The sequence below is a fragment of the Pithys albifrons genome, chromosome 1 (genome assembly GCF_047495875.1).
Source record: "Pithys albifrons albifrons isolate INPA30051 chromosome 1, PitAlb_v1, whole genome shotgun sequence".
Lineage (NCBI taxonomy): Eukaryota > Metazoa > Chordata > Aves > Passeriformes > Thamnophilidae > Pithys > Pithys albifrons.
In genome coordinates, this window is record NC_092458.1 from 9,356,057 (window position 1) to 9,381,496 (window position 25,440).

Below are 25,440 nucleotides of genomic sequence, written 5' to 3' on the forward strand. Positions count from 1 at the left end.
AGTGTTGTATCTTGGGCACAGGTTTTATCTTGGGCCCTTTGAAAATTTATCAAGCAAACAAAATGCTGCAGACAACGCTCCAGGTTGAAAGAATCAGCACTGCAGCTGTGCCAGCAAACACTGCAAGAGCTCTAGATAAGGGATCAGACTGCTGCAGCACTGTAAAGTACATCATGTTTTTGAAATCAAGGTAATGAGACAAGGAGTGAGAAAAAAAATTGCAGCTACAAATATTTCAATTACATGCTGGGATATTTCAGAAAACTTTCTTGAATCTTCCTTCCCTGACCCCAACTGCTGCATTGAGCTTTTACATTATTTTAATCTGAGAATGAAATAGAAACAATTCTAACTTCAGTTTTGCTCTTTCAATGATATTAAAAATTGACTGCAAGTTTGTGAAATACATTTCAAAATACTTTTTGGAAGGAACTGTTTTTAATGGATTTTTTTTTCTTTGTAGAATCACCTAATTGTCTTAAGAATATTAAATAGGGGGACAAGGATCTGAATAAAAGGAAGAATGTTAATGAAAATTGAAAAAATTTTGAAAAAAATTTGATCTAATTTGATCAATATTAAAAAAAGTTGTGGGCATCTTAGAGTCTGATGAAAGGATTGTATTTTGGATAAAACTCTCCCTAAATATGCCTATCAGCTCCAAAATAAAGTTAAAGGAATAATAGAATCACAGAATCATTAAGGTTGGAAAGATCATTGAGACCAACCAACAGTGCCTAGTCCACCACTAAATAATACTAAGCAAATTAAGCAAGAGTGAGGCTGTGACACATGTGGACACTTGCAGCTGCATTTCTGGAAAACACTTTCCAAATAAGTGCCATAACCATCTTTCCTGTCCTTGGAGGATTTGCTATCTCTGTTACAAAGAAAAGGGCAAAATTGCTGGCACTTATTTAAATCCATGTTGCTGTATCTTTATAAATCTCTTGTGTTCAAAACATCTTTCTCAGGAAGGTAGGGTTTGTATCCAGCTTAGCCCTAACAGAGTTACAGCAATGATTTTTCCCCCCATATTTATGATTTTCTCATTTTTATGATTCATGATTTATGATTATAGCCCCTTCCCATAGAAACAAAAATTCAGAAACTGCTGAAATCTCTGGTAGAGCAACAGAAATCTCTTGTTTGTTATCAAACAGAGGACACACAGTGTAGCACAGTTGGTGTGGATGGTGTAGAAGTATTTTATTCCTGTTTGCTTTTGATGAAATTCTTACAAGGCTGAAGAAAATAATTAGTAAAAATACCTTAGGTCAGGTAAATTTTTCTCATTTTGAAATATCATAAACAGTTCAAAACTTGACCAAACTCTGTAAAATGGTCAGAGACTAGGCTTCTGGTACTGCATGTGGTTTCTTGTAAAGATTAGGGAAAGCACTGAAAATTTTAGTACATGAGGACATCAGATAGCCCAGTAAATTGAAATTAACACCACAGTGACACAGTCGCTCAAACAAGGGAATTGACTTATCTGTAAAATAACCCAATCACATTAGAGTTTGGGCTCACTGGGGTGTGGGAACACTTAGACTGCAGCAGGGGGTGACAGAGGTGGTAGTGTCCAGGGATGCTGCAGGAGTGATGCAGTATTGCCCTTAATAGTACATCAGCACAGTGGTGTGGCCACACCCTGAGCTCACTCACCTGCCTGTGCGATATCACCCAGAGGGAAAAAAGGAAAATCAGTTGAAGTTTTCAGAGCTCTGCCGTTGGCAGCACAGCCCTTGTGAGTCCCTGGAGACAGCAGCTCCCACGAGCATCCCAAAGCAGCTGCAGATGCAGGGCTGAATCCTTTTGCACTGCACACATGATTTTTTGCATATACAGAGTAAATCTAACACAATGTTTTACTAGCTTTCATTTATCTTTTGCTGTGGTAATGAAAAAGATCATCATCAAAGAGGACGAAGGCCATGAAAAACTCAATATTCCACTACAATGAGGGGTTTATGGCCTCATTTGGCAGTAGTTATATTTATCAAGTGTGCAGCTCCAGTGCCTGTCCTATAGCCCATGTGCTTCAAGAGTTTGCTGTCTGCAGGATACTGTACTCCTGTATCCAGAATACATAGTACCTGGCACAGGAACTGTTCTGGGCTGAATGTTACAGAAGACCTGATTCCTTAGTGTGTTAGCCAGTTTTCACTCTATTTCCACAGATTTTTGTGAAGATAGAAGGAAAAAAATGTTGGTTCAAGATCACACCTTGCATTTATGATAGCTTTTACTGAAAGACTGGTGTTTTACACAGCACTGCTACATGAAAAATAACTGGACTTCATTTCCTATTATTGCTCACCTTTAGCCAAACCCAACCAAAATTTTGTGGTACCCCTTAGGTGATGAAACATTCACTATCTCACACCATGAAGACAGAAATAGCAAACAGTGACGCCTATGACCATGATATCTCCTCCACAACATGGCAAAAGCTCACACATTTGAAAACTGTAAACATATTCCAACTCACATTTATTCATGTTACTGCTTTCACATTGATGAGGTGCAATATACTGCTCATTTCAGATGGGGCCACTGACATGCCCCAGTAAACTCTTGATACCTTTTATACCATGAATTAATACTGTACTCAGAGCACTAATAAATATTTGAAAAGTCTGTAAATGATCTACAGTGAACTCCTTTGTAAAAGCATTTACCTTATTTAAATGGATTTATTTCTATGTCAAAATACATTTTACCATGAACTGATGAATGCAACTGTTCTGATTGTGTGCACCTGATATGGTCTTTGTCACTGCTGTAAATCTGCATGAGATTCTGCAGCGCCAAACAAGATTTGATCTTAAGGTGCTCATTTTGCCCTCATTAAAAGGAGCAGGTCTTGAAGCAACTTCTTGCAGCACTTTCCAGGGAACTCCCATGGGCTGATGCTCAATGATCTGATGCTCTGGTGATGCCTCAGTCCAGGGTGAAATGTCGGATACTTCAACCTCAATCCAAGACTAAATGTTAGATGCTTCAAGCTCCTCTGAATTCTCTGAGCATGTCAGATCTCCTTACATTCACATGTGCCTGTGTGTGTGGTACTCACCAAACCCATGGAGCAAAGTCAAGCAGCTGTCCTAAGTATATGATGCAGCAGTCCCTGACTGTGCCCTTTAGACATAGCCCTCATGGTAAAGGTGGTTGCCATTGATAAGGCTGAAGGTGGCCAGGGAATGGTTGGTGCTCTTGAGGGAGGTCATTCGTGTGGTGCTCCTGGCCATGCTCTGGGACCGGATGAGGAGACGAGCTCTGCAGCAGAGCAGCTGGTTGTTGAACTGTTTCCGAAAGCTCTTGCTGAGCAAGTAGAGAGCAAATGGGTTGACACAAGAGTTAGTGAATGCCAGGATCCGAGCACAGATACTGGCAATGAAATGCAGCACTGAGGTGTCCACCTCGGAGTAGTGGTAAGACCGGTATAAATAGATGATGTGAGTGGGAAGCCAGCAGAAGGCAAAGAGGCACACAAAGACCAGTACAGTCCTGGCCAGGCGCTTACGGGATTCAATCTGGAAGATGAAAGAGAAATGCAGATTAGCTGCTATTCCTATCTCAGACAAGTAGCAGACTCTTTTTGCCAGCACTGTAGCTTTGGGTTTAGAGCATGGCAGGTGGCATATCCAGAGCAGGGAAATCTGGACTGCAAGTAAACATAGTCAAGAACTCTCCTTGTCTCTCCTCAACCCCTTTCCCTTAAAAACAAATAATTCTGAAAATTTATTACATTAGAAGTAGTCTTTCCTGTTTAGAGATAAAATTCCAATGGCTTGTCACTTTGCAAAATCTCAGCTCAGGCAACAAACATGTGGACATTTGCATTAGTTATCCACATATAATATACACAATCACATGAAATGCTAATATATTATCTTATTATTATTACTATTATTGTAATTAATCATTGGGTAGGAGTCTGGGATATTTCACAGAGCCCAAAGGCAGGACATTCTGTCACAGGGCCATGTGGTGTATGTACACAAAAGTGATGTCAACAGCTCACAGCTCTTTAAGATCAAGTGTAGCACTCAGAGTCTGAAGGAGACAGAGAAACAGACGGAGGATATTTTGTACTTGGGGAAACACTGAGACAGTGGCAAGGTGGACCCTTCATCTGAAAGCACTGGAGCAACCAGGAGAAGACAGATACAGGTGGTGAATAGATGAATGAGCACCTACCAGCACGCTTTCAGCTTTGTCAGGGAAAGGTGCTTTTACAAAGCCAGCTAGTACATAGTACAACCTTCATGCAGACAAGACACACTGTTACTTTACTTACTTCTACAGGCTTGGAGTCAACCCAAAGCTATTGCTCAACTGAGGGAAGCTGAAGTAAACTATACCTTGTCTTTTCTCCACAAGTGCTGCCCACTAAGATGACAAAGCCACTGAAAGCCACATCTCTCTTCCTAACAAGCACAAAAGCCATGATGGAGGTTGCCCAAAAGGAGAGGACAGAGAGAGCTTCCCAGAGACACCTGCTAAAATGCACTGCTTCCGGGGAGAGGTTGTGCAGCCAGAGTTTGTAGGATTGGAAAATATAATGCTGCTGAAATTTTAGGGCTCAGTAATGTTCTCCTCTTTGGTAATCCCTGAAACTCTTCCCAGGTGCTCCCAGGGAATTTGTTGCATACCACTTCCTGTATTTAAGTAGGACCTGAATGGCCTGAAATTGCCTCGTAGCCCTAGCTCTGCTACCTTTGTTTCTGCCCCAGTGTGGCTGCAACGCCTGGCCCGACTTCCCAGACACTTCCCCATCTTCCCTCCCCTTCTGAGCTGCAAAGGTAAATCAGCATCTTACACAGGCTCATCTTTCCTCAGGGCAGCTGCAGGCAGGAAGCAGGCAGGAGAGACCTGACAAGACCATTTTGACTTTATTTTGTACCTTTTTAATGGCACTGACTGAAAATCAGCCATTGAGCTTAAGGAAGGATTGACATGTACCAGGTGATAATGTCTTCAGAGAGCAGGCTGAAAATTAAATCCTTTGAGAAAGGGCTCTCCTTGGCTAAACCATATGTTCTTTTTAAATGTATGCTTAATTTGATATAGGGCTATTGAGGCCACATCTGCACTATGAAGAAAGGAAGCAACGCAATAAAGAAATCGATACCAGTTATCTCAGATGGAGACCTATAGCTCTTGAATGCACTGCAGGACAGGAATGATGGACGGAGGGTGCTAGACTGCAGCCTTTAGAGCTCTCCCCCCAAAACCAAAGGGTGAAAGGGCTGCTTTTACTGCTCACTTTATTGTCACTAATCAAAACAGCCATTGAATCAGCAGGGAAATGTTCTGGAGGAGAGAGATTTACGCACATGCAGAAGGGGAAAAGGGTAAGGATTTCAGGGATTGCACCTTATTTGATGGACGAAAAAACAAGTCTTTCCAGCCCTATTGCTTCAACATAGCACCTGAAGGCTATGTGACATGATTGTGTTGGGTCAGCCTAAGGTGGAGGTGTCAGCTGGGTGCAATTCTGTGGATAATTGCTCAGCTGAAGAACAGCTTGTGTCAGTTTAGCTGAGGTTAAAGCACACCTCAGCTGAAAGGAAGAGGTAAGGCAAGTAAGATAAATATGTCAAAGTAAATAAGCTCTTTAGAAACAGGCAAGGCTTTGTTCAAGTTACTCCCTTTGACAAAGCAACTTTCTAAAATTTTGATTTTCAACCATGTCACTCCTCTGCTTCAATCTCCAAACACCATATCCCCGCTCTGCCTCTTTCCCTCCATCCTAGCCGATATCTTCCCAGGCTTTGACATGGGTCTCCTGTTATGCTTTCCATGGTAACCACTCCACCAAAGTCTCTGAACCTGGAAACAGGAGGATATGCTTTAATTGTTTAGGCCTGCGTCATGGTTTTTTTCAACCATTTTAATTCTTTAACCCCACCTAATCTATTAAAATTAGCACAACGAATGCAGTCTGTTCCAGTATAAATTTCTCTGTTTTCCCTCTTTCCTCCCAGATTCACAGAGAATGTGGATTTTTGAAGAAAGTCAAATATCTACCTGTTTCCTCACATGCACATTTCCTTCCACGGGGATGTTATAAGCACTCCGGATCAAATTCTTAGCAATAAAATAATAATACACTGAAATTACAGATAGGGGAATGATATAAAATATAAGAAATGATGCCATTGAGTGAATTTTAGGATGCAGTCCATCCGAATGAGGGTAAGGAGCACAGCTGATGAAGGTTTTATTAGTCCCTTTGTCATGGAAAGGGTGCAGATCTGAAAACACTGCTTCAGGGATGGCAAGCAACATAGATACAATCCAGATTACAGCAGCTCTCACACAAATCTTCATCAGTGCATGGGATGCTTGGATCTCCATTGGCCTTACTATAGCTTTGTACCTAAAAAAAAAAACAAACAAAAAAAGGAAATAGTTTATTGGCCTCAACATTCAGGCATTGTATTGCTGCTTTTCCTTTCCACTCAAAAATAAAACCCCAAATTACATCTTCTTTTACTCAAGACTCATTTTTTGTTCTGGTGGTTTAAATGTCAGTGTTTTCAATAGATTTCCCATTTTAAACCAGAGCCACCTGTCCTGGGTCCATTCAGTTTCATCTGTATTGATTATGAGTTCATTTAATTTCTAATTTTGACCCAACAAAACACAGTACTGCCTGAAATTAACATGTTAATTAATATTAATGACATTAATATGTGTCCAAATAGCATTAAGACAGGAAGTGCAATCATAGACTTCTCTTCAAAAGGATACAGCAGCTTTCACAGAATATTGTTGAAGAAAACTGGGTTGAGATTTCACCACATATTTCAAACTCTGAGTATGCTGGCCTCCTGCAAGCCAAATCTTATTTTTTCTCAAGCTACAAAGAGCATGTTGCCTATTTTAATTGCTATTTGGTCATGTAGCTGGCAAGAATAGTCCCTAATTCAGTGCACTCACATTAAGCAGCCAGTTCTGCCGAGTTTATTGCAGGAAAAAAAATATTGCTTGGTATGCTAGATATGTAGAAGCTGGGGTTTTTATTTGAAATTTTATCTTTCATGATTTCAGTCTTTCAGAAAATTGTACTTTAGAATGCAAGAAAATCATAGAACCAAAGTTGTTTGAGGTTGATATGTGTAATGAGAAGAATGGAAACCATCAGAGCTTCATATATGCTGGAGCTCTGCTCTGGCAGGAGTTCACACTCCGAGTAAACCACAACTCACATATGCATTTATGGAATATGGTAGAAGAAAAAAAAGATAATTAGGAAGGAGTGCCTACAGGTTTTGTAAATTAGTATTTATGGTCATCATCATAACAGTTACACACTGCAGGGTATTTCTTCCTCACACTGCCTGTGGTGCATTTAGTACCCCCTTGGTTACTGTCTCCAAGACAAGGGGTGTCCCCGGAGAGGCTTGCGTACCCTCATGAGGTTCAGAGCTATGCTGATGGTAGGGTCTCCCATGCCAGACAGGTCTCAGCTGAAGGGTTAGACAAATTGTGTCCACGGGCAGGATGGGCTCGCTAGCCGTCTGGTAACCATCCTAGGAGAAGGACAACTCCAACCCCAAACCGGGCAGATGGAGCTCACTTAGCCCTCTAAGGCCATCCATCTAAGAGAAGGATACTCTAACCAAACCTGCAGACTAAGGTATTCGCTGTCACCATCCAAGCTCGCTAGGCCATGGCAGATGAACCTTAGGAGTAAAGGGTGGGGCCAGTTCTGCGCACGCTGGGCCTCACCTAAAAAATCCATTGTGCAGGCTCGAAGGGTTCACCCACATTGCAAAGCCCTGTAGTGACAGGCGAGGGGTGAAAACAGCAGGTGATAGGAAGCAGCTGGAAGCTGCAGACCCAACCCTGCATGCAGGCGGTTCAGGATATTGGTCATTCAACACTTGACCCTGGAGATGACAGTCTTGTGAGGCAGAATCCTGAATGACCAAGCAGCCTTTTTTTAAGGACAACACTGCTTGCTCCACATGGAGAGGGGCCTAGAAAATGTGACCGAACCAAAGCTCATCTCCACACCCGGTTGGATAACCGCGGCCAACCGGCATCTTCCATGCGGGCAAACAAAAACAGATTTCAAAGGCATACACCTGCCTCCAAAGGAGTGTTCAAACATTTTCCAAATCTTCATTCGCGAAGCCTGGCCATGATGATGATGGTTACTGTCTGCTTCGTGGGAATTGAGGGGTGACTGTGTCCTAGGCTATCCCAGCCCATTTCTGGCAAGGTACATCCCCGTGTGGTTGTTCCATAGTTCATTTCTAAGCTCCTTCCAAGATCCTGGCTCACATATCTCTGTGTGCATTTTATATACATAAACATATTTATATGTATAGATGAATGTATATATATGCAAACGTAATTACATACCTATTTATATTTATTTATATTTATTTTTGTAAAGACTGCATCTGGACATTTTGTCATTTGCAGGATATTCCTTCATATATGTCTTGTGTAGGTGATTTTTCCTTTCATGTATTACAGACACTTTCCTCAATAGTTTGCTGTTTAACCACTCATTCTCCAAGATCAACAGCTCTCTTTTATTCCAGCTATGCAGCTGCAGTAGCCAGATAGTATTTTTAAGGCTCTCTTAGCACCTCTTTAACTTGCACTCTGAAACTGGGGATTAAGTGGTGTCACACTACAAAGCACAATCTTCCAGCACCAGATCATAATCTCAGGTGAAGAAAATCATGGCACTTAAACAAATACGATGCTACAGCTATTGCAGTAATAAAACAGAAGTGCTAGGCAGATGACTATACCAGTATTGTTGAAATAGCTCAATTTATAGTCTCATGGACCAGATATACATTATTGACAGAAACAGTAGCTAACTGAAAATCTTTAGTAAACGTCAAGGGAGAGAAATGCAGAAGGAAATTATATATCAAAGTATTACATTTGGTTAATTCAAAGGTCTTTCTGCAGGTGCTTATTGTATGCTTATCAATGTGGCAAGTTAGCATGATTATTTCAGGGATTTATTTACAAAATATAGCCAGCTGAGAGAGTATCTTACAGTATTAATTTCCCAGGAACATGAATAAGTTAAAGAATAGAGATAAACTCTGTTTAATTTTTATTAACATTAACAGAGTAGGGGGAGCCAGAAAATGAATCCATCTCAAGTTACTAGTACATTTTTAATAGAGATGGCATTTACAAACAATGTGATTTTGAGAGAACAGTATTAGAAATGGCTAGGAATGCTGGCACTTATTACTAGGCATTTACTTTATTTTTAAAGCAGATATAAGAGAAGATCTGAGAGAGGTTATGCTTGCATGAGGTTCAGCGTAGATCCAAAACATGAAGGTGAAAGAAAGAAAGATAAAGCAGCAGAAACAAAACCTGGAAAACAGGTTTTGAAAATGTAGGCTCTCAGGTGCAGAAACACAGGGAGATACTTTCTTCATAGCCTGGAAATCAAATCAAATTATTTTCCTGATTATCTGCATGACTTCTTTGATGGTGGGTTAACTTATCTCAAAATCTTCAGTAATCTCTGTTAGTCTCTAAGTATTAAAGCTTGATTGATCAGTATCAATCTGGTGGGAGTCTCCACTTCCAGTCACCTTGCTGATGCATCAGTGGGTCTCTCCTCAGCTTCTGCCTCAGCAGCTCTACCTTCCCATACCAGCCTGGGTTCTGGGCAGCAGCTGCAGAACTGATCTCAGTGAGGACACAGGTGGTGGGGGTCACACACAAGGCATTGGACTCCCGGCCTAGTGCTTGGTCTGAGACACCTCTAGAAGATTTTCCTGCGGTTGGTGTTCAGGGTGTGAAAAAGCTGCACCTCCTGGCTGGTTTCTGAGTGGGGCTCAGAAATGCCTTCATTCCTTTACTTTTCCATACCACTTCCCTGGCAGGGTCAAGCCTGGGTTTTATAATTTACTTGACATTTCTTAAGAACTTCATCGAGGTAGACTTGATTTGAGTAGCAGCTCATTCTGCTTTTCAGCATGTGTATTTCCAAGTTTGTATGTCAAATAAAATACCAAGCCTTTCCATAGCTTTGTCCCCTGCAATTTCTTTTTCAATGAGTTAGCCCAAGACACATAACTTTCCCATATTTAACATCCAGAATGTGAATATTTCAATCCACTTTTAAGGGAATGTTGATGAATATGCCCATGTACCTCAGTGGAGCCATGGACCTACATGGCCAGTTGAGTGAGCTTTCATGCAGAGGTCTTGCCACAGCATTATTTTTAACCCACACAGTAACACAGGCTCAGAGAGTATGTGTCACATGGCATGTTCAACTTGTCTGCAGTAAATATAGGCACAGCCCTGGATTTATCATCTCTGCTGCTCTCACATTCAGTCTCTAATTATTGTTTAATATAATTTCTTTTTCTGCTGAACTCCTTTCCCTATCTGCTTTCCAAGAAATTTTTGAAAAAGATTAAAAACCAGAGGTATGATTTATGCCCCACAACAACAACCAAAACTTAAAAATATGCCTTCTGAAGAATCAGTTGAATAAAAAAGGATAGTCAAGAACTTGTGTCAACTCCAATCTCTCTCCAGTTGTCAAACAGTCCAGATGAAAATGACTGGTTTTTTGATCTGATCAGAAATATGAAAGAGATGCTGACCTTTATGCCTGCTCAGCCTTTGAATTTCTCTGTTTCCACTGCACTTGTGAAGCAGCAACGAGCTGCATGCACTGCAGCTGCCAATGACCTTTGGGACAGAATGGATGCCAGTCATCTCAATGTCTCGCACTCTTGTTCAAAGAAGTCCACAAAAAGAAATTGCACACGGGGATGTCCTAAGTGCATTTAATATAACTGCAGTTCATGAGGAACCGTGATGATTCATTTATATGGAAATCCTCTCCTACTCCACAGTGACGCTGGTGCCGTCCCTTTCTCCAAGCTGGTCTCCAGGCCTCGAAGAGAAAGATGGTGAGAGGGTTGCTTCAACCCAGAACACCTGACCACTTCTTATACAATCCTCAAAATTCACTGTGGATTGGCAGGAGTCCACAGAGCATGTGTATCTCCCTTGAATCCTTGGAAACATCTTATATACATCTCTTAGGATCCCTGTTGTACTCACTGAGTAATTGTTTCTCACAACCAAAACTTCTGAAATGATTATGAACCACTAAAATGTGGCACACACAAGGTCTTTCTGTAGTAAATACTTTTCTCACTGAGGTTAATATGTCAGGGAAATGGAAAGCTGTGCCATTATCCTTGTGTTAATATAATAATATAACTAATAATAGCATCACCTAATGTAGTATAAAACTTGGACTATGCAAACATTGGTTAATACTGTGCACTTAGCCCCAAAGCTGCAGCTTCAAATATAAACAAAGAAGTGGCTTCATCATGAAAAAGACAGTTACAGACACATGCTCCAAAGACACAGATCAAAATAAGGCCCCAAAGGGATGTCAAAATTTCCTATGTGCAGTTTCTCTGCTGGTGCAAAATATTTTATCCATCCTTGTGCTCCTCAGCTAAGTCAAGAAAAATATACACCAGCTGAAGCATAAACAGGCTCTACCTTCAAAGCAATTATGCCTATATGTTTTTAAACATAGGGATATCAAGGGCTAAAATTTTGCTCTTTCAGGAAGAAAGGATCTTATCCATAAGACTAGAGCCTCAATGCTTCTCTCACAGCTTTTTCCTGTTACCTTCATCCACCTACTTATGACTGCTACAACAGCCACAACAATTAAATTAAAACATAGGAGGGAAATCAGATATTTCCCTTATATTTTAAATTAATTTAGCTCCATATGCCTAAAGGTCTGTTTTTTGGGGTTTTTTAGGGAAGTAACTTTATGCTGTGTAGAGAAGCTGGTTTTATTGGCAACCTCAGCTTGCTTTCCTTTTTTATGATTGCTTCTATTAGTGCCTTTCTCTCTTTCCTCACGCCAGCAATTAAAGCTAATATAGATGGCTCATACAACATCTCTCACAGTATATCTGGTAGGTATGGGCTGCAAAAAAAGCCTTTTTTAACCTGGAAGACACAACCCTTTGCAGTTTCTTTAAAATTGGTAGGTTAGTAGATCTTAATTTCAGCCAAAAAAAATTGTATTCTCTGAAATAACTGCAGTTTCTGCCAGTGGAATGGGAAAGGAAGATCACTCCCTCATGGCAGGGAAGGCAGCTGGTCACCCAGGCAGGTGGCTGTCAGAGATGCTCCTGGTGACCAAATATGACAGCATGAATTGTACAGCAGCTACATGCCTGTCACTACCTTTCTCTCATTGATTGAATCTGACTTAAAATGAGGCACTAAGTTGCTTTTGTAACCCTTGCTTCTTTACTTTTTTTCAGCAGTAGGGAGCATAGCAAAAGAAAACGGCTGAAAGAGGCTCTGCCGCAGAGTATGGCCCATTTCTATCACAGTCCTTACAAGCACGACCCTTTTTCTGCAGCTTAACCTCATGCTTGCAGGAAACATAATAGGAGAAAATACCCTCTCCCTATCCTTCCTACAGAGAAGTGGGACACTGCCCTCCAAAATGAATTCACAGGAGTACTTAAGTGACAAGGAAAGTTTCCTCCAAATAGTATAATCCGTTACTATGTCCTACACTGTTTATATTAAAAGATCTGCGACCTGCTCCTGAATTGGTACAATAATTTAAAAAACCCAAGTGTGTTAAGACCTGTTCAAAGAAATTCCAGGAGCCTTGCCTGCCCATGCTTCAATTCTAGTCCTAGTGTTTAGAGTGCATCAGGCTGGCAGTAAGGAGTGCCCTACTGCCACTTTCTCTTTTACCTCTGAAATGAGAAACCCACTTATAACGTTTTGAATCTGTATAGACTAAGCTCTATTTTGAGAAGTTTGGTTAATGTGAACCTCAAATTTAAATTAAAAAGCAGGGATTAGTTGGAATGGACTGGTGTTCTACAAAATCAGTCATGTAAATTGCTGAGAAGCAAAAATGCTGAGTTCTTCCCAGCTCTAGGAAATGAGCTCCTGAAATTGCCACGACTGCCCGTGTTATTGATGAAAGAACTGCGTCTTAGTCAGCACATCCCCATACTTCTTCTGTCCCAACCTGCAACCAAACTGGGAGAAAAGATAGGCAACTTACAGTCCCTCTCATCCCCAGTCATCTGTACCCATTTGTAAGCTTAATGCACGCAGATTGATCTGGTCTTGGACCGACGAGACTGAACAAAAATCCACTAATTAAGACTTTCTAATTCTGTTCTACTAGTATCACATTATTGTTTTTCCCACATAATATGAGGGACTGGCGCAATTACCGTGCAAAAAACCCTTAAGCAAAAGAGAAAAAGTTGATGCTGTGAAAAAACACATGGAGACCTGTTGAGTGAGAAGCTTCACTTGGAATGCAAGAAAAAAGTTACTAAATATCTGAAAAAATTTATCACAAATGCAACACCACAAACGTCATTGTTTCCAACATGAATGTTATGAATATTTATGGCTCTGAAGACAATTCAATAAATCCACAAAATTGCTAAACTGTCTAATCCATCAACACACTCCGACAATCTATTCTGGGTCTATCTCTTTCTGCATACTTAGTTAAGATTATCATTATTATGTGTGATTCTTGAGTGAACATCTGTTATTAAAATCTTTAGTAAATTGCATATGGGCACAAAGACATCTCTAATGGGCAAGTCTTACATACAGTGGCAGGTACTGCCTACTTTCTCTTTTTATTAATTTAAAATTTAAATGAAAAGAAAAAGGAGGCATTGATGGAAACAGCATCGTTTTCACTTTTTGAAGCACGTGTTCCAAATTCAGTCTGTATACCTGCATTACGGTACATTACCCTGGAACCTGGACAAACAGTAATTTCAGTTCAGGAATGACTAAATCCAGAGTTGAGACAGAGTGTTTTAGAGACCATTGAACTGCAGTATATTTTGGGGAAGGAGAGTTTACACAATAATCATTTCATAGTGAATGTGCTATTCCCAATCATGGCCATCCGGCGCATAAAATATTTCAGAAATTAACTGTACATATGAAAAACAATGGATGTAAAGGTTACTACAGAAAACAGTGTGAGTCCCATGGATGATGCTTTTCTTATCAGAAAGACCCCCTTTGCACCCAGGGTACTTATTACCAGTAGGTGATCTTCAGGCTGATCCCAAGTCAAATATTTCAGTGGAGCCAGCCTTGAAGTTTGTTGCAGTCCTTGCAAATGAATGGGAGACCTGCTGTCTCAGGGTAGGCTGGGACCAATTCATTTAGAAACATCCTCTAACTTCAAGAACAGTGAGCTCCCCCACTCAGCCAAGCACTGTGCACATTTCTTTGTGCTCGGCAGCCTTAGCCAGAGGGATATGCCTACTCATGTGACATGGCACCACAGCTCATGCTGGTGGAGTGGCTTGCTGGTCCAGGGGTTGCAATGTGTTGTGCCTCTGGAGTGGAGCTGGGAGAACTGATGCTGGCACCTGGATCACCAGGAACAAAAATGAGCAAGCCATAGTAATGCTTTCCATCCAAGTCTTAGCTGTCTAGCCCAAGTCTCCAGGGTTGTCCATAACCTGAGACAGGGGAGTCTGCATACCTGAGGACTGAACTCTTACCAGGACAACTAAAGCTGGGGCCTCAGACATGGACTCCTGATTTTACTGGAGAATCTGCCCTATTTCTCCTGAAAGTACCACCTTTGGTGCATAAATACAGCATTACTGAGTAACCTAAACAGGTGGCATAACTGCTGGACATCCCACAGAGCCAGTTATAGAAATTCATTAGAGTTTCTAAAAATGGAAGTTTCTCAACCCAAAAGATCCTTCCTGTGATGTACAAAAAATCAATACCGTTCCTTGTTCTCATAAAAAAGTGCTCATCAATGACCTAAAAATTAGCACTTCCACAAGCTATACCAGCTGTAGTGTGCTTATCTTAATTTTGTGGAAAGAGAATATGTATAAAACCAAGGTCAGGCTGGATGAGGCTTTGACCAACGTGGTCTAGGGGAAGGTGTTCCTGCCCCACATCAGGGGTGTTGGAAGTACATTATTTTTAAGGTCCCTTTCAGCCCAAACCTGCCTGTGATTCTGTGAACTTTGGAGAAGTGGGTTTACTAAATGTGAAAGGAGCTGTCAAATCAACTGACAGAATACAAATATAAAGGGGGCAACACTAACTATAACTTAGTAGCTGACCCCCGCCTGCTCCCTGTGTCTCCCACCTTGCCACCAAAAAATGTGCAGGGCAAAAAGCTAACCCAAATAGGAGAAAATGAGGAGTCATGCTCAAACCTCAAAGGAGTAATTAAAAAATCAATATGCAACAGATGGGGAAAAAAAGGAAAAGTAAATGACAGCAAATATTGGAGTTTTAAAATGTTGGTAACTGATAAGAGAAGCTGAAGGAGCCAATAAACTATCAAAGGTCACTGTGTAACAGACAAATGTGCATTTTAAAATACATTAGGAACAAAAATAAATCAGTAAGTCAGGCATACACAAAAATGATGAAGATATGAACAATGATGAGACAAAGTAAAGAGCAATGACTAGATACTTGTCTTCAAGATTAAACATGTGGGAGATATATGTGATTCTATACTGTGTGTGCAGTACTATAGCCATAGCAGAAAACTCATCAGCTCTAATAACGAAGATGTGAGCCAACATCTGCTAACACAAACCAATTTCACAACAGCAGGCCTGAATAATTTATGCCTAGGAGCATTAAAGGAACCCGCTGAGGAACACCTGCTGTCAGTTTTTTTACAAATCTTGAAAAAGTGGTGATTTCCCCAGAAGTGGAGAACTGGCTTCAAAGTTGTCAAGTTCAGTAAAGCCAGAAGATGTGACCAAGACAACTGCAAGTTTTTGGGTTGCCCAAGGCCAGTTGTAGGCTGAATAACAGAGAGGTTAATCCTAATAACAGCAGATAATTAATATAAGGCTGTCTTTTTTAACACACAGCAGATTTCAGGGACTATTTTTATATTGTCACAATGGGATAGGTGATGTAAATGGGCTGTGGGTCATGCTGGCGTACAAGGGGAGCACAGCTTGCCATGGGAATGTTGGGACAAGTGACTGTGCACGTAGATATGAGCATGTGTGTGCCAGGGTCCATGTGCCCTCCCTCTCACATCCATGCAATCCTTGCCCTACTCCAGGGGGACAAAGGTTAAAATTCGGAGACCTGGACTGGGAGATGATCTGTTCCAGGTTGGGACCCTGATCCCCATGGACATCAAACATGCTGGTAGGGAGGTAGCAGTGTGTGCAGCCATTTCTAGCCTGGGTCCCAGGAACCTGCTCTAGCTGCAGGGTTATTTATTGCACATATCAGCTACCTTGAGCAGGCCATAAAACCTTTGCTGGGAAAGTTTGCAGATGACACAGTGGATGACCAGACTGAAAATATTGTAGAGTCACTAGGACAAATGACCATATTCTAAAAGAAGCCATTTAACTCAGTCAGGTGTAAAATAGTATATACAGGACCCAAGCGAGCAGGTGATGCAAAAAAATTAGTGCTCTTTCAAGGAAAGAGGAATCCCAGAAAAGACATTAGTGCATCTTTTCTGCATATGACAAAATGAGATCCTGTGGGATTCTCATCATGTCACGGTTTTAGTCTAATCCAGTATGTTATCATGACCACTATGCAAACTTTCAGCACAATGTTGGGGCTGAACAATCTAGTTCTATTCTTGACTGCTGTTGTAGAGCCATAGAATAGCTTGGTTAGGAGGGGATCTTTAAAGGGTCAACTAGTCCAACCCCCCTGCAATGAGAAGGGACATCTTCAACTAAATCAGGTTACTCAGAGCCCCCCATGAAACCTGGCCTTGAACACTTCCAAGGATGGAGCATCCACCACTTCTTTGGGCAATCTGTTCCAGTGCCTCACCACCCTCATGATAAAAATTTCTTGTCCAACCTAAATGTAATCTTTCAGTTTGAAACCATTATCCCTGTCCTGTCATTAAAGGTCATGGTAAAAAGTCCCTCTCTGTCTTTCTTATAAACCCCTTCAACTAGTAAAAGGCTGCAATAAGGTCTCCCCAGAGTCTTCTCTTTTCCCGACCAAACAACCTCAACTCTCTCAGACTTTCAGTTATGCTGTGAGTTGGATTATTATGCAGTGGTTAGAGGTCAAATGAATATTGATTTGAAATATGACCTAAGTTCTAAGCAGAGAAGATAACAGAGTGCCAGACACACAAGAGGGGGGCAGGGTGGTATGTGTGCCTTTAGTCTGAATGCTCAGAAGGTAGCCTAGTGTTACTAAAGATCTGTTTTAACCCAAATCCTATGAGATAGTCAGTAGCCTTTGTGCACAGGTGTGAGCAAGAAAAACTGCTGAATTGAGGGCTAGTGCAGTAGGTCCTAATCCAGAATTTGCATATCTGGTTTTCCCGGGTCATTTGACTGTCCACATCTAAATCTCATGCTTCAGGGCTGTCTGAAGGTGTGATGAAATACTTTTTTCTCTCAGGGTGTCATGGTACTGTTTTCTCTCCTGCCTTCCCAGAGAGCTGCAGAGACTGACCATAGCCAGAGGGCAAGCAAGGACAGGATGAGCAGAGCCCTGACTATGCTTCTCCCCTTGATGCTCCACACTCTTTGGCAGACCAGTTAAACTGATCACTAGCCTGGCATCAGGAGGAGAGTTTTCTGCAAGGGATCTCCAGCTTTCTGCTTTCTTTATTGTATAGCAATTTTCTTGCTGCTGGCATGCCTTCTGGTGCCTCAGCACTGCAAGGGGCCAAGGGACTTTCCTTGTTTTCTGCCCCAGGGCAGAGGCTGGTCTTCTGGATACTGAAAGCCCTTGTTCTGCTTGAGGTTCAATGCAGCAGAGAGTGTGTGGGTGGTTGAAGAGGGGATTGAAGAGCCTGCTACTGTCAGGAGCTCTGTCAGGAGCTCTGTCAGGAGCTCATGGCCCAGGGTGTTCTAGATGGTATGGAGTAAGGTGGGCACCTGAGTGTCAAAGTGCTGATAAACAAATGAGGGGACTCCATAGGGCTGCCAGTGGAGTCTCTTTCAAAAACAGGTTATTGCAGGGGCTGTCTGTGAGCAAAGCAGTAACTGGATGTTTCACTGCATATATAGAACAGGTTCTGTCTGCTTTTCATTTTTCAGCTCACCTCTTCCTACTCTTCTCAGCCAGGCTGTTGTCCACATCTGAACATTCAGCAGTAATACATGAACTGATGGGACCACTGTGAGCTCATTCCCCTGTAGCAATTCTGATGTCCCAACCTACTGCTGGCACACACAGGTGGCAAATTCTCTGTGGCCAGTTGCTCTTCTTATTAACGGTGTGTACAGCACTTCGTACCATGAGACCATGACAACTGATTGGGGGTTTTAGGTTTTACTGAAATGTAAACAATAGGTAATATAACTTTTCTTCCTTTTGATTGCTTAAATATTGACAGTCTCCAGCACATTAGCACTGACTCTAACCTAGGATTTGCGCACTAGTCCCACTGCTATAAATGGGAGCTCTAATCTTCCCAGTTGTAGAAGTGCATCTATTGTGTTTTGGCCATCTGCTCTGGTTGATCAAGATATTCAGAAAGTTTGTGCTGTTTGATCTGTTGCTCTTGGTGCAGATGGATTCAAGGGGCTGAGGAAATGAAAGCTCAAACTAAGGGTGCTAAGAATGTTTGTATTATATTGACACAGCAGCCAGCAACCAGGATCTAAGACTCTTGTACATCAGTTGAAAGAGATGTTTATATCATTCTGCATGTGCCCTGTGCCATCAGCATGTGAAGAGCAGCAGCAGGGACACTGTGTCAGCAGTGAGGCTTGAGATGTATGTAGCTGCCTGGTGCTTTGGTGCAAGAGAAGGCTCTGGGCTGGGGCCCAAAGCCCCTCCAGTTTTCTTCCCTGGCTTGGAAGAACCAATGTGCTGGCTGAGATCACATCAGTGGATCCAAAACCTACGCATGGGTATCATTCTGCTGACTTGCATTGACTGGATTAGAGGCTGTCTTTGTAGTTCAGAAAGTGCCTTTCACCCCTACCCTCTCAAACCTTTCTGGTGCTACACAATAAATTATAGCACAACTAAATTGTGCCAAAATAATGCTGTAGTGACCTGAAGGGATTTAATGAATGCTGTGGCTATATTGCACAGAATAAATTCATGACCACTATGGACCTGACACTTTACAACTGATGGTATTTTTTTTTAAAAGTGTCACTTTGTAATCCTGTTTGGCTTTCCACAGCTTCATTTTAGGGTGGCATACTTCCCTTAATCCTCTTGTGGAGACAAAATCCAGTGATTGTAAAATAAAATAAATGAACTGACACATAGATATTACTCCTCCTCTGGTATTATATGTAGTATTAATAGTAGGGGCTGGAGACCTAAATCATAGAAGATATGAGTCCACTAAACAAAGACTTTTGCATGTTTAAAAGTGTATTCCTAGAAATTTTGGATTTGGTTTTTTCTTCCACCACTACTTTTTTGGAGAGAGATGGTTTGCAGGTTTTATTTCTCAAACAAACAAACTGTCACATGAGTTCAGAGGAACATTGAAAACTGTGTCTGTGATGCATTCCAAAGGACCCAGCACTGCTGGAAGCACTACAGCATCCCTGCATCCATCCCTGCACCCAAAACACCGAGGTCAACATTTCCAAAGCTAACAACCTCATTTCAGGTCTCCCACAGGACTGCAATTCCTGCTATCTGCAGCTGATCTTACCAAGGTAAGCCACCTAATCTCATGTGTATAGTCACTCCACGTGTCTCACCACACTGTCATTCCCTCCCACCACACGACAGCAAGCACCTCTGGCTGGCAGGAATTGCGCAGTTTTCCAGTACTAAAATTCAGATAATCCAGGGTGCTTAAAGTAAAGGCGCTGCTTGTAAACTCGAAATACACTTTACACCTCCTCTGCTGTGTGCTTGTAAAAATAGCATTACTTCAGGAAGGTTTCACTGCATGAGCACCAGGGCATTTCGATTTTTTAAGATGTCAGTGAAACAGTGGGGAACTATGATCAATGCTTGACAGCCAGGGTAATTCAAATGCAAATGTATAAATCCTGTCAGTCATGGGAGAAAGTCAATTAAATAAAGACATCTCCCATGACATGGGCAATTAAATGGTCTGCTTTTCCTCTTACTGTGTAAAGATTTTCCTTAATCTCCTGTTCCTTGCTGAGCCTGCCTTGGTTTTCCTGCCTGGGCTAGAAGCCCAGATGGCATTGTTCTCACAGGTGCCTCTGCACCCCTTATCCTTACCCTGAGGAGGAGGAGGGCAAGACCACAGGTGAACCCAAACTCCATTTTTTTTCTGGGATGAGCTGAGCAGTAGCTGAAGAAACTCACTGCCTTGGTAGTGCAGAGCAGCAGGGCAGACAAATGTCCCTTCCCTGACATAATTTACAGCCTTTCTAAAAACACACTAACAGCATACACACACATGGAGTGCTTGTTTCCTTGCTCTTGTATACTCAGACCTGGCGCCTTATCACTCATGGAAGGTGGCGGCAAGCACAACACTTGCCTTAACCCTCCCCTGGCTGCTCTGCAGATTTGACACACTCCCAGGAAAACAGGTATCACCTGACAGCTCCCATTGCTCCTGCAAAAGCAGGCAGACATGCAAGCACTGTGCAGCCAGCAGAGTGCTACCATGGGAAATACACTTCTACTTTTTTTTGCCCTTTCTCGCACACTGAAATAATTTACCTTTAATCTGATGAAATCTCATGATTGTACACAGAGACAACCTACGCACCGAGGAACACTTTGGCTATGCCCTTCCTGCTCAAACCCGAGCAGGCATGCTGATTTGTGTCCATATGTACACAGGGCACTTGAAAGCTGGGAGGCTCCCACTGCAGAAAAGCTGAGATCATCAGTTTGTTCCTTTGTTTCTCCTTGAGAAGTTTACATGTGAACAGTCAATCCTCTGGATAACCCCTTGGTCTTGGTGGGTCAAACCACTGAGCAGTTTTTGCTCTATGCTGGAGGCCAGCCTTTAGCAGAATGCAGTCACTGGCAGATGACAGATTCCTAACACAGGGGAAAGTGGAAACAGCAAGAATAAAAGTATACCTCAGGAAGGTATATCCTTGCACCCATGATACGGGCTGTGCAAAAACCTGCCAAAACTGGGCTCATTTCCAGAAGGTGATACAAAGCACCTGAGATGATTTGTACTGTTGTAACATGTAACGTAAGTCTCTCACATACTCTATCTGCCCATCACGCCTATTCCCCACCTTTCACCTTGTGTTTCAATGGTCATGTCTTTGGAAATGTCCCTCTTGTATCACGTTCCAATGGTTTTTCTTGCACAGCAGATTTCTGATCCCTGTGATACCAGGTCTCTCTAGGCATCACCATATTTTCAGTAATGCCACAAGTTGTTCCCACCTGCTTTTGTCTATGGCAGGACACTAGAACCACAGGGTTTTATTGTAATTTTTTTGCAGAAGAAGAATTATAGACCAAAGGTCCTGAAGTACATTATGAAGTCTCACTTTCTTTGGAGACAACTGCCATGTGATGCTATTCACAGTGGATGGTCTAGGAGTTTTTTTTCTTTCCCACTGTCTATAGCTTTGATTCATGAGAACAGGGACATTCACATGCCTCATGTGAGCATCACAGGTGGAGTCTGTGCTAAACAGTGAGGCTTCCTCTATATCCAAGGAGGGAGATAGGTATCTTGATGTGGTGATTTAACCTGTCTCTTCTGGAGGCATCTCTTTCCATGGACTGGGACACCTTGCTGACTATCCTGGAATGGCTTCTCACCTCATTCAGCAAAAGCCAAGTGAGACGAGCTGTGCTTGAGTAATGGTACCTGCTGGACTCCTGATGCCTCTTGTTACTCTGATATGACCACCAGGTCCCTTTCTTCTGCAGGTGCTTCCCTATGTGCAATGCCACACCTGTCCTTAGAAATGGTTCTCCATGAAACCACTCCACATGCCAGGTTCCACATCACACTGCCCCACAGGCCACAGCAATGCGTTGAGATGCCAGACCCTCCACAGCCCGAGGCACATCTCACCATGCTGGTCACATTCAACTGGCATCTTGGAAGTTTTCCCTTTACATTTTAAGGTTATTTTCCTAATGATTCTGATACGATTAATACTGGGGTCTGGAGTTCAGGGTGACAGTTTTAAGGAAATAGATTAATGGGCTGTGAACTGACCAAATATATACTGTAATATTTCATAACAAAATTATTCCAGCACTGCTGTTAACTTTTCAAAACAGAAACTTCAGCAAACGTAACAGATAAGGGACATTTGTGTTTCAATGTGCAGTGTTTTAGATTCATAGATCCAACAAGTTAAAAGTTTCACTATTACCTCTATCTGCAGTGGACTACAGATGCATTAGAAGAGTGTAAAATGATCCCTTGGAAATGGGAACATTGAAAAGTGTAGTAACACTTGAAAACCAGTGCAGCATGACGGTTAACATGTTTCAGAGAAAACTGAAGTTCAGAACTGAAAGTACCAAACCCCAATCTTGGCACAGCTGCTGTTTTCTCTTCTGGTCTTTCACTTCAGGCAAAAAGCGCTATTGATGTGCTGCTCAGTAAAAGCATTTTCAATGTTTACCTTATGTGGCATGTGATCATATAGCAACAAATCTCTCTAATAATCTTCTTTACAGTGCAGTTTTCCTTTCCTTACACCCCTCAAAACAACTTACATTACAGGTTTGGAAAGATGAGTTTTCTGGAGAAATACTTCTTGTTTTCCTAACATTTTCTTCAGAGTAGTTGGAGGGTGTCCAGCCACCACATCGAACTTGGGAGTAAAAGTGTAGCTGGTCCTTTAGTAGGGAGTTTGTGCAGATTTCCCATTTTCCCAACACTTTTAGAGCACATTGCTTTAAGACTTTTATCTACATATAGGTCTGTTTGTCATCTGCTATTGGGACAAACAGTGCTATTTTTATACATATCCAAACATGGAGGAGTTGACAAACATATTGACTGTTGTGTCTCTGAAACACTGAGGAGTCATCTGGTTTCATTAAGACTGCACACAGTATAATGAAATATGTGCATAAACTACGTTGAAATCTGAACAACCAGTCTAGTGTTTTAAAGCAGGTTAGGAAGAGAGACACAGAGTGGCATGCAAGGGACTACCCAAAGCAAACCTAGTTTCACTTATTTGTGAAAAAAGATACAGTCTCTAGGACTTTTTTGAGCAAATTAAAACTCAAATATTTTTTCACTCAGTTTTTCTGTGTCACTTCAGCATGGTTGGTGACAATATACTTCTTAATCTCTTTCTTGAGTATCCAAATTAGAAGCAAAGTATTCTGTATTTTCTGATGCACATAGGAATTTCTGTAAAAGCCAGTGTCTGATAAATACTTACAACCTTTCTAGAAAGATAGGCTCCATCCTTCCAAATACTATCCAAATGAAAATATCTATTGAATTTAGCTCTGAATACTCTGAGACAGTTTTCAAAGCCTCACAGAAATCGAAAATAAAGTTGGTTTATAAGAATATATATATGTATACACATATATAATTTGTTAAAGTCAAACTTGCTTTCACATATTCTATAATAGCATATTAACTATGCATTATTTTTAACCAAACATGATTGGAAGATGAAGTTTCTGAACCAAGAGCACAGATCAGTTTTGATTGGATAAGGGGCAAACAGTTTAATCAAGGGAAATACACTGGCTATCACAAGCTGAGACTCCTGGCTTCAAGCATCTTCATTTGAATATTTTAGAAATATTTTATGAAATACTGCCTCATATATAATTAGCCTTAAGGAAGCAAGCCACTAGAAAGAATTGATTCTCATTGTACTTTAGATTGCAGCTCCAATGCCTTCACACCTGATGAAATATGGATCAATTATCTTTTTGGCAAATATGAACACACAATCTTTTAGCAGAGCTTCCTTAATGGCATTTTCTCTCTCTGGTCTTTAGCTTGATTTGCTCGTTTCTATTTAAATTAATGTAGACTATTACATAATTTGCACAAACATGTAGTGGAGCCTAGAAAAACTTCCAGTCTGCATCTGTTCAGTCAGTATCCTCCTCCAGTTCTATGCTAATCTTCACCAGAAATTACCTGAGGTGGTTCTTTTTCACTCATTACATTAAAAATAGACATGTTACCTGAATATACGCATTTGTAATCACGTGTTTTATGGAATTATAATTATGCAGGTTTCTTTTCAAGGTGACAGCAGCCAAGCTTACCTGTCAGCTGAGAGAGCAGTGAGGGTAAAGACTGACACCCCTACAGAGGTGAGCTGTATGAAGGGGATAAGTTTGCATCCAGTTCTGCCAAACAGCCACTCATCAGCAAGATACCTGCTGGCATCTACGGGTACGCAAGTCACTAAAAGCAGCAGGTCTCCCAGGGCCAAACTGGAGATGAACAAATTAGGGACGTTTCTCATGGATTTAACAGTACAGAAGATCTTAATCAAAGTGATATTGCCAATAAGGCCTATCAAAATGATGATTCCGTAGATCGTGGGGATGGCATAGAGGAATGCTGGGTAGAACCAGTCGTCACTGAGGAGGGAGAAGTTTGCACTCTGGTTGACGGAGAAGTTGTAGAGAATGAAGTTGTCTGTTTCCAGGTCTAGCAGAAGGCACTCTCCAGATGCCATCGTCCTAATTTGCTCTCCTAGGAAGACAGCTTTCTTCTTTGAAAGTCCTCACATAAATTTCTTGCTTTAAATTTGCTGCTGCTTGCTGGCTTTAAGCAGTCAGAAGAGTTTAAAGGTCATATCACTTTGTGACACATCTTGATAATAATCAAACGAAAAAGCACCTTCACCTTGCTCCACAGTCCTGTTGCCATAAGGTGAAAGGAGAACATCTTTTAGCATAATTTGAATCCTGAAATTTGCCTTTCCCTCCACGACTTGTCTTGCTGTTGCATATTCCTCGGCTCTGGAAGGCCAATTAACAAATTAAGAGACCAGCAAGTGGCAGGCATTTTCAAAAACGGGGCTTGTTAAACTCCCAGCTTCAGGTCTGCCGATCAGCTCCGAGTCCGAAACAAGACACAATAAGCAAGAACTTTCGGGAGTTGCTGCCACGCTGCATTACCAATCGCTCCCGCTTTCAGTGCTTGCCCTCGCCAGCTGGATTTAAAGTGAGAAGAAAAGCGGGGCTCGGCTGGCGGCTCGGATCCTATAGGCAGGATCTTCTGTACGTCAATCCTTGCGCTGCTTCCCACGGTGCGCGCGGGCTGCTCCCAGCGCGGCGGGAGCGCCGGGAAGCGCCGGCCGCCTTCTGGATGCTCCGGGCACTGCCGCGCTGGGCGGGGGGAGCAGCCCCTTAACTCTTTAGGGTGAAGAGCACAAGTCTGTTGACTTACAGCTCCCAAACAAGCCCGCAAGCTTAAAAACAACCCAACAAAAAATAAAATACACACCCCCCCCTCCCCTCATTTATTTCACACTGCAA

The 25,440-nt window shown here is 41.8% G+C and overlaps 1 protein-coding gene across 1 annotated transcript; it reads right to left on the reverse strand.

The window, feature by feature from the left end:
* Nucleotides 1-1,133: 1,133 nt before the first annotated feature.
* GRPR (gastrin releasing peptide receptor) lies at nucleotides 1,134-25,198 on the reverse strand. The gene is made up of 3 exons (XM_071569523.1): nucleotides 24,217-25,198; nucleotides 6,040-6,391; nucleotides 1,134-3,539 (listed from the first exon to the last, which is right to left on the reverse strand). Exons 1-3 carry the CDS (start codon nucleotides 24,633-24,635, stop codon nucleotides 3,147-3,149), a joined length of 1,164 nt encoding a protein of 387 aa, XP_071425624.1. The 5' UTR covers nucleotides 24,636-25,198; the 3' UTR covers nucleotides 1,134-3,146.
* Nucleotides 25,199-25,440: the final 242 nt, after the last annotated feature.

Excerpts from the sequence above, each read along its gene's own strand:
- GRPR (XM_071569523.1), bottom strand. The coding sequence starts at position 24,635 with ATGGCATCTGGAGAGTGCCTTCTGCTAGACCTGGAAACAGACAACTTC. Across the intron at positions 6,392-24,216 it reads ACTGCTCTCTCAGCTGACAG|GTACAAAGCTATAGTAAGGC; the intron begins GTAAGCTTGGCT and ends TTTTTTTTTTAG. Across the intron at positions 3,540-6,039 it reads ATGTGCATGTGAGGAAACAG|ATTGAATCCCGTAAGCGCCT; the intron begins GTAGATATTTGA and ends TTCATCTTCCAG.